General features: G+C 42.5%; 1 protein-coding gene across 1 annotated transcript in view; it reads right to left on the bottom strand.

The window, feature by feature from the left end:
• RLF (RLF zinc finger) overlaps positions 1 to 7,403 on the bottom strand; it is a 79,313-nt gene extending 71,910 nt beyond the window's left edge. The window contains exon 1 of the mRNA XM_004025531.4: positions 7,090 to 7,403. Within this exon, the coding sequence (XP_004025580.3) occupies positions 7,090 to 7,326 (237 nt within the window). The 5' untranslated portion in view covers positions 7,327 to 7,403. The remainder of the gene's footprint in view (positions 1 to 7,089) is intronic.
• Positions 7,404 to 9,733: the final 2,330 nt, after the last annotated feature.

The raw sequence follows: 9,733 nt of genomic DNA on the forward strand, positions 1-9,733 counted from the left end.
TGGTACTACAGGGGAGAGCCACCGTGCACGGCCAAAACATATTATTTATATAAAATTTAATGCATTTTATATGAAACATTTTATTATGTAATAAAAATGAGGTTCTACTCTTAGGTGATCAAGATACAAAGAACAATAAGGTGTGATCCCTGCTGGGAAGCAGGATAAACTGGTTGACAAAAAAATGTCTCTTTCTTTCTTGGCCGGGTGCAATGGCTCACGCCTGTAATCCCAGCACTTTGGGAGGCCGTGGGCAGATCACTTGAGGCCAGAAGTTCGAGACCAGCCTGGCCAACATGGTGAAACCCCATCTCTACTAAAAATATAAAAATTAGCTGGGCGTGGTGGCACACACCTGTAGTCCCAGCCACTCTAGAGGCTGAGGCACGAGAATCGCTTGAACCCAGGAGGCGGAGGTTGCAGTGGGCTGAGATCTTACCACTGCACTCCAGCCTGGGCAACAGAGAAAGACTCTGTCTCAAAAACAAACAAACAAACAAAAAGTATCTTTCTATCTATTTATTTATTTATTGAGACAAGGTCTCACTCTGTTGCCCAAGCTGGAGTACAGTGGCACAAATATGGCTTACTGCAGCCTCAACCTCCTGAGCGCAAGTGATCCTCCTGCCTCAGCCTCCTGAGTAGCTGGGATCACAGGTATGCATTACCACACCTGGCTAATTTTAATTTTTTTTTTTTGTAGAGAGTTGCCCAGGCTGGTCTTGAACTCCTGGGCTCAGGGGATCCTCTCTTCTTGGTCTCCCAAAGTGCTGGCTGGGATTACAGGCATGAGCCATCACAGCCAGCCAAATGTCCCTATTTCTTGATAAAGACAGTTAAGACTTGCTTATTACTCTCAAAAATTCAAGTGGGAGATACAGGAAAGGGAGGAGATAAAGATCAACAAGCATTTAGTGAGTACCCATTAAGTTTTAGAGACTAGGCACTAGGTAAATAAAAGCCAACACCTTCATGGCACTTACATCCCAGTTGGGGAGATGGACATACAAGATTAGTAGTGATTTGAAGAAAAATAAAGCAGTACTTAAAGAGGTGAAAGGCAATGGGGAAGTGCTATTTTAGATAAGACAGTCAAGGAAGGTCACTGGGAAAGGTGACAAGTATCTAGATCTGAATGAAAATAAAACACGTTTTAGTCTTTGCAGTCTTGCAGTAAGTTTTTGTCAACACTATTCAGAAGAGTATGATCCATGGAAGAAACAGAAACCACTAGAGGTCACAGTACACAGTAAGAGACAAGATGGTACCACAGTAAATGACAGCACCCAAAGTTTTCACTGCTTCACGGGTCACATTTATACTATGTTTTTGTCATGTGCATTACAAAGCTAGCTTTTGCTATGATAACTACTTGTCATGTAGTTTCTATTTAGATATCGCTAAAAAGAAGGCAGCGCAAGAAGAGAAGCTAATGCATTAAAAACTTCTTGAAATATATGAAAGACGTAAGGCTCAAGAGCCTTCATGGCCATCAACCTCAAGGTAAGGGGACTGATTATACCCATCTTGGCATCTCCAAACTATTGTCCTACTAGGTGACTACTCTTCCTCAATACTAGGCCTCTCATTTTCTCTCTCCATCAATGCTATTCCTCACTGCACACATGTAAATGTATACATTATTATATGAATGTAGGCTTAGATTGATAAATAATGTCTCCAAGAAATGGCCAAAAGCTCCTATCCTGTTCCTTTATAGTAATTTCTTTTTTTTTTAATTATACTTTAAGTTCTAGGGTACATGTGCACAACATGCAGGTTTGTTACACATGCACACATGTGCCATGTTGGTGTGCTGTACCCATTAACTCGTCATTTACATTAGGTGTATCTCCTAATGCTATCCCGCCCCCCTCCCCCCACCCCACAACAGGCCCCCGTGTGTGATGTTCCCCACCCTGCGTCCAAGTGTTCTCACTGTTCAATTCCCACCTATGAGTGAGAACGTGCGGTGTTTGGTTTTCTGTCCTTGCAATAGTTTGCTCAGAATGATGGTTTCCAGCTTCATCCATGTCCCTACAAAGGACATGAACTCATCCTGTTTTATGGCTGCACGGTATTCCATGGTGTATATGTGCCACATTTTCTTAATCCAGTCTATCATTGATGGACATCTGGGTTGGTTCCAAGTCTTTGCTATTGTGAATAGTGCCGCAATAAACATATGTGTGTGCCTGTGTCCTTAAAGCAGCATGATTTATAATCCTTTGGGTATATACCCAGTAATGGGATGGCTGGGTCAAATGGTATTTCTATATTTCTAGTTCTAGATCCTTGAGGAATCGCCACACTGTCTTCCACAATGGTTGAACTAGTTTACAGTCCCACCAACAGTGTAAAAGTGTTCCTATTTCTCCACAACCTCTCCCTTTATAGTAATTTCTTATGGTAAATTTGCTTTTTACATGCTAGATTTTACATTAGAGGTTCCCCCTAAAGTACTGTTTTAAGTGTCTATCTCATGTGTGTATCATGAAGTCCCTACAATTGATTTAACAAATTAGTTTTGTGTGCCAGGCATCATACTAATTGCTAGGTACTAAGTATACAAAAAAGAATAAACAAGACCCCTGCTCTTGTTGATTTACAAGTCAATACAAAAGACAAACATGGAAACAAATTATGTAGGCACCACGTTTATGTACTGGAAGCTAATAGAATGCACTGGAGAAAGAACCACCTAATTCTGCCTGCTGAAATCAGAAAAAGCTGAAAGACCATAATATTAGAGCCAGGTCTTAAAGGATAAATAGGTAGATGGGGAAAGGAAGACCCCGTGTTATTTAGGCAGAGTGAGAAATGGACACAGTGGTGAAGGTGGGATCAAACCAACTTTTTTAATGAGGCTGGGAAAATGGGAGTTGGTGGTCTGGATTCTAAAAGGCTTTGTATACCAAGCTAATAAGTTTGAACTTTATCTTTCCTTTGGGGGGGGGGGGGGAAATTGAGGTATTTTAGGGAATAAAGTGACGAACAAGATTATATTTATAATTTAGAACACAAAGATGAACTGCAGATGTCAGTCAGAAAACAAGAGATTAGTGAAGAGGTTGCTGCAACAGAAGAAAGCCTGAATGAAGACAGTGACAGCAATAAAATTAAGAGTTAAAACTACAGGTATGTACAGTGTCCCCCCAAAAAAATCCCAAACAAGTAAGAGGAAACCTATCTGGTAAATCAGGAAAAGCTTCACAGAAGGGATGACATTTATACTGGGCCCTAAAGAAGAAAAATCTCCCATGCAGAAAATGAGAGAACCACACAATGAAAGGGAAAGACACGGCCTGAGATCTTGTTAACGTAGTTAATACGTTTATTGGATCTTGAAAAGTCAAATGAAAATTAAAATCATCTTTCCCAAAATTATGTGCTTGGAAACTTACAGACAAAATTTTAATCACAGGAATAACTGCAATCACATGTTGGTCCATTGACTGACTCCAAGTAAAGAACTCCTGAATAAGAGTAAACAAGTTGGATTCAGGTGATGGGACTGACGAGGGGAGGGCTGAAAAGCATGCTGAGACCAAGGTTGTGAAAACTTTTTATTACAAAGCTAAGAAATCTGGATAACACAGACAATTCTGAAGGCATTTTTAAAAATAGATATTTTCTTATTAAGTCCTTACAACAATGAATTTGCATACAAAACTTAAGTACTATTATCCATTTGCAAAAGAATTAACGTTTAAGGAAAATAACATGCCCAAGGTCACACAACTGTTTCAATAGTGAAGCCAGTACATAGGCTATCTGACTCAGAGCCCTTGTACTCCCCATCACTAATCTAGGAAAAATGGAAATTTTAATGCAGTACTTACTTATTTTGGCCATCAAAAATCTACGAAGTCACTGTTAGTCTTGAACCTAAAAGTGTCTCATATAAACGTGGTTTACTCATAAAATTACTTTGCCTAGTATTCTCAAAGTGTAATCACATAATCACTCAATATCAATTTTGATAATGAAGTTTACTAAAAAAAAGTCTTCAAAATTTGTGTTACAAATAGAGACACCAATTGTAAAACTTAAGGAATCCTGGTCCCCAAAATACAGGAAAAACTTGAGAAGACATCATCAATTTTTCAAGAAAACAAAGACTGTTTTCTAAAGTTAATCTTATCCACACTGTCTGGCAGTGGTTTCAGAAAAGGAACTGAAGGAAAGAGGAAAACAAACCACATCCCATAGTCACTTAATACCAATTTTCACTGAATACAGTTTGACCTAAGTATCATTTTCTTAGTAACTATTACTTTCAGTGTTTCATTTTATCATCTTCACAAACTTATGAAAATTGAAAATATGCCCAGAATGAGACAAGCTTCTCTATTCACTCATATGTTAGTTTATTTCTTGATTTGGTGCAACTCCAAAGATAGAGCCATTTCTTTTAAGTGCTGCAAGAGTTGGAGAGAATATGGTCCCAGGATGTTGCAAAAGGGACCTACTTGGTACAATCTAAGTCTCTAGGACATTTCTAACTAAATAACTAATGAAAATACATTTGTAGTATTAAGCATCCCATAAGCAGGGGTCAGACCTTTATAATGTAAAAATGCCTACAATCTATCTTTATATATTATGTGCTCCTCTCCTAGAGTCCGAGAAAACTGTCTTAACTAGGCTCCCACCTTCAGAACTGTCACACAATCAGTGTTCCTTAAGTAAATGAATATATCTTATTCTTCTTTTCAAATGTGAAACCAAGAGCTATTCAACAAAATTTATTGATGGTGAAAATTTTCCTGCTTCTTCATACAATTTTTACTTTTTCTCTATCTGGTCATCAAGGACACAGTTGATCTTATCTGGACTACAGGGGAAAATGTGTCAAAAATATGATAAATTTTGTGAAGACTTGTACACAAATTTTCTATTCTGATTGTATAAAGCATTATAAGGGGATAAAGGTCAGAAAATAAGATAGTTTTGCAGACATGGTTACCCAAGGTTATTAGCTAAGAAGTGGTAAAGTCACAGTCAAGACCCAACTTAACTCCCAATCCCATGTGCTTTCTATTACAATACAGTGTTACAGGAATACTTCTTATTTCATTTATTAGTCTAAAAAACATTTTTTGGGAAAATTTTAGGTTAAAAAAAACTTCATAGAAAAGACAAATTACACATGCTTTCTTTTAAAAATTCTTCTGGGCCATCACATCTCTGGTGTCACCAAGACTCAAGACATTAAAACATTACGTTAAACAAAACTGCAGTTGCAAGCACTAGACATAAAGCAGAATACATATATATGTGATCCTTTGACAAGCTTCAATGTGACTGGTTACATTCATTCTTGTCATCTTTCCAGGGAGACAACTCAAGCTTTGAAGCCTTACCCAAAACCCACAGTTGTTTTCCTGCATCACCCCTCTCCTTCCATTAGTTTCCCCTCCTCCCATAGCATTCTGGGTCCTTACAAATCTCTACCTTTGGCACTGGGATGCTTTCCCCACCCCAGACCTTCACGTGACTCATTTTCATCCTTGCAGCCCATAGGGTCTTACTAACTAAAGTGGCCTCTCCCAGTTACTTCTTTCTAAGCACATATTACAATTTACAATTAATCTTTTTACTTATTTTTACTAGTTAATTGTCTTTCCCATCAGGATATCCCATGAGGGCTCTCTCCTCACCATTGTCTCTACAACACCTCCTTTTCCATCATTACCAAAACCGCACTGGAAATACTGTCATTCCTACCACCTCCCACCAACTGTAAGTTCATCAAGGCTAAGTGCTGTCTTACTCATGTTTCCCCAGCACTTGGTAAAGTCCCTGGCACTATCCTATGAAGTCAGTAAAAATCTGTAAAATAAATGAGCTTACTAAACAAGGATGACTACTACTAAGGAAGCAGAGAACAACAACACGTTAACATTTAATAGTACAGGGCAATGTTGCAGGTTGTACACACAAAAATTGGAGTGGTACAATCCATGGAAAAGATTAGTAAGGACAAAATTCCATTCAGAGAGATGAGGTGCTTCTGCCTCGACAGAGAGAGGGAAGAAAAGCAATCAAGCAAGCTAACTTTTATTCTACTCCGGACCAACAGAGCAAATTGCCCCCCAAAATTATTATTTTAGAACGCCGCAATTTATTCAGCATACTGGACTACTTATTAGACTCCAAGTACCAACATACTACGATTATTTTGCATTTTCTAAGGTACAACAGATAAGGAGCTGAGGGGTGCCTCTGAAACCTGACAGAACAAACATTGGAAGCAGAAATAATAATGGCCAATATTTATATTTGTAAAAGACTTGAAAACATACAGAAAAATCTCGGAGTGGTCATGGAGACTAAACTAAACACACCCATAAATATGTAATCATAGGTTAGGACCCACCAAGGCACAGAAATGATCATACGACTGCCAAAAGAGGCCACACTCTACATCCCTCTTCCCATCCTCTTCTACTCAAAGAGTCAGCCTTATTCTCGGTAGCACAATCCTCTCAAAGAAATACAGAAAAGACGAAAGAACGGCTTAAACGTGAAAAAAAAAGCAAAAACCAAACAACCAACCGGCTCCGCAATCCCTAATCAGAAAGCTCTAGACGCCTTTCGAAGCCAACTGTCATACCTTTTAGGAGCCCAGAAGATGTTAACTCCAAAAATAAGTCTCTGGCCCCAACACACCTCTCTGGATTATTCAGAAAAACCCGGGTTTACCAGTTCGGAGATCTGCACTCCACTCAAAAAAGGATCTCCCGGCAGGGACAAGCAATCAATCCCTCAGAGGGCAGTGGCGCTCCAACCACCCGGCCAGGACACAGGCAACGGCGACAGGGCACAGCCCTTCCAGGGACCCGCCAGGGCCCTCCGGGATCTCAATAAGGCTCAGAGCAAAACGCCCCAGCGGTGGCCAAAGTCGGGCAGTGGCGCAGGGGGGCCAGCGGTCGAGCTTCCGAGCTGGGCCTTCCCGGCCCGGGGGCGCGGCGAGTCACGGAGGTGGCGCCTTTCAGTTTGGACCCGGCTGCTTGCAGAGGATCCAGGGCCTCCTTCCCTGACTTCCCCGCCCCGCCGCCCTCAGCCAGCCAGTCAGCCCCTCACCTGGCAGAAGCTCCGGCAGTAGTTCAAAGATGAGACCTCCGACACCTCTTGCTCCCTCAGCTCTGTCTCCAGCTGCCACAGACACGGCCGCAGTCCCGAGGCTCCCGGCGCTGGAGATACGGGGCGATGACCCCGAACCATGGACTCAGTCTCGACTCCATCTCCGGCTCCCGCTACCGCCGGAGCCTCAGCCCCAGCCCCGGCGACAGCGGCGGCGTCTCCCTTTCCGTCCGCCATCTTCCCACGGCCCACCAGCGCGTAGGCAACCAAGCCACGTGACTCAGCCCTGGCCCTGCCCCCGGCCGCCCGCGCACTGTGACGCACTCCTTAGCGACGCGGGCGCCCGACTGATTCCGTCACTCGGACTCCGGGTGCTCTCAGTGGCCTACGCATCGCCAGTCCTGACAACAGCCTAGCAATAACTGCCTAGAGGCTATGCCCACCTAGACCCCTTTGAGGTCATGGGATCACGGAGCCAGAAATGCCTGTAGAGCAATCTAGATTTGAGGGGGATGACATTTGAACTGCGATCTGAAGGGACAAGAGGAAGGTAGCCCTGAAAGGAACATAGCGAAAAGCATCCCTGGTAGAAGGAAAACAAGCAAAAATTGTGAGGCCGAAATGAAGAGTAACATCAAGGGAACTTGGTTTATGATAAAGACGGCATTACAAGTCAGTGGGCGAAAGGACGGACTCTTCAATAAATGGCGATGAGACATTTTTTCCAAAAGGGAAATAAATAATTAGATTTCTACCTCAAACCATATCCAAAAATAAGGCCGAGATGGATTAAAGACCTGAAAACATTTTTCAGAAAATAAAAATAGCTTTATAATGTCAAAAATAGGGAAGAATTTTTTTTTTTTTTTTTTTTTTTTAGACGGAGTCTCACCCTTGTTGCCCAGGCTGGAGTGCAACAGTGCTATCTTAGCTCACCGCAACCTCCGCCTCCTTGGTTCAAACATTCTCCTGCCTCAGCTTCCGGAGCAGCTGGGATTACATGCATGCGCCACCATACCTGGCTAATTTTGTATTTTTAGTAGAGATGGGGTTTCTCCATGTTGGTCAGGCTGGTCTCGAACTCCTGACCTCAGGTGATCCGCCCGCCTCAGCCTCCCAAAGTGCTGGGATTAGAGGCGTGAGCCACCGCGCCCGGCTAAGAATTTCTTAATAAGACCGGAAAAGCACAAACCATAAGGGAAAATATTTAGATTTGACTGTATTAAAATGTGTTACTTCCGTATAACAAGTTGAAAAAGCACACAAAGACAAGCCACAGACTAAATGATATTCCCCATATATATAACCATTGTTTATTGTTGTTGTTTTTTGAGACAGGGTCTCACTCTGTCACCCAGCCTGGAGTGCAGTGGCACGATCTAGGCTCACTGCAACCTCTGCCTCCCAGGTTTAAGTGATTCTCGTGCTTCAGCCTCCCAAAGTAGCTGGCACTATAAGCGTCCGCCACCATGCCTGGCTAATGTTTGTATTTTTAGTAGAGGCGGGGTTTCACTGTGTTGGCCAGGCTGATCTCGAACTCCTGGCCTCAAGTGATCCGCCCGCCTTGGCCTTCCAAAGTGCTGGGATTACAGGCGTGAGCCACCGCGCCCAGCCATAACCATTGTTTTGATTAGTATCCAAAACAGTTCCCGGGTTGGGCGAGGTGGCTCTCGCCTGTAATCCCAGCACTTTGGGAGGCCGAGGCAGGCAGATCACGAGGTCAGGAGATCGGGACTATCCTGGCTAACACGGTGAAACCCTGTCTCTACTAAAAATACAAAAAATTAGCCGGGCGTGGTGGCGGGCGCCTGTAGTCCCAGCTACTCGGGAGGCTGAGGCAGGAGAATGGCGTGAACCTGAGAGGCAGGGGTTGCAGTGAGCCGAGATCGCGCCACTGCATTCCAGCCTGGGTGACAGAGCAAGACTCCGTCTCAACAAACAAACAAATAGTTCCCAAAATCGAAAAAGGCAAACAACCCAATAGAAAAGTACATTAAAAAGCTGGACGTTTTGGCTCATGCCTGTAATCTCAGTACTTGGGAGCCCAAGGCGGGAGGATTGCTTGAGTTCAGGAGTTCGAGACCAGCCTGGGCAACATAGTGAGACCTTGTGTCTACAAAAAATGAAAACAAAATTAGCCAGGCGTGGTGGCATGCGCCTCTAGTCCCAGCTACTTAGGAGGCTGAGGTGGGAGGATCGCTTGAGCTCTGGAAATCAAAGCTGTGGTGCATTGACCCAAGGTGGCATCACTGCATTCCAGCCTGAGGGACACTAAAAAAAAAAAAAAGAGAGAGAGAGAGAGAAAGAAAAGTAGGAAAAAAGGCAGTTCACCAAAAAAGAAAACTGAATGGCCAATAAACCCAAGAAAAAATATATAATTTTGCTGTAACTATCAAAGTACAAGTAAAACAACAATTTCATATCCATTAGATTGACAGGAATTTTTAATTAGTATAGGAAATAGGAAAATGGAACTTATATACCCCTGGTGGAAGCATAAATTGACATATCACTTAGGAGAATAATGTGTAATATTTTAATGAAATAGAAGATGTACATGTCCTGTAATTAAGCAATTCCTAATAATAAGGGTAATAATAATAATGGTCAATATTCATTGAGATTTAATATGTTCCAGGCACTT

Source organism: Gorilla gorilla, chromosome 1, assembly GCF_029281585.2.
Source record: "Gorilla gorilla gorilla isolate KB3781 chromosome 1, NHGRI_mGorGor1-v2.1_pri, whole genome shotgun sequence".
Lineage (NCBI taxonomy): Eukaryota > Metazoa > Chordata > Mammalia > Primates > Hominidae > Gorilla > Gorilla gorilla.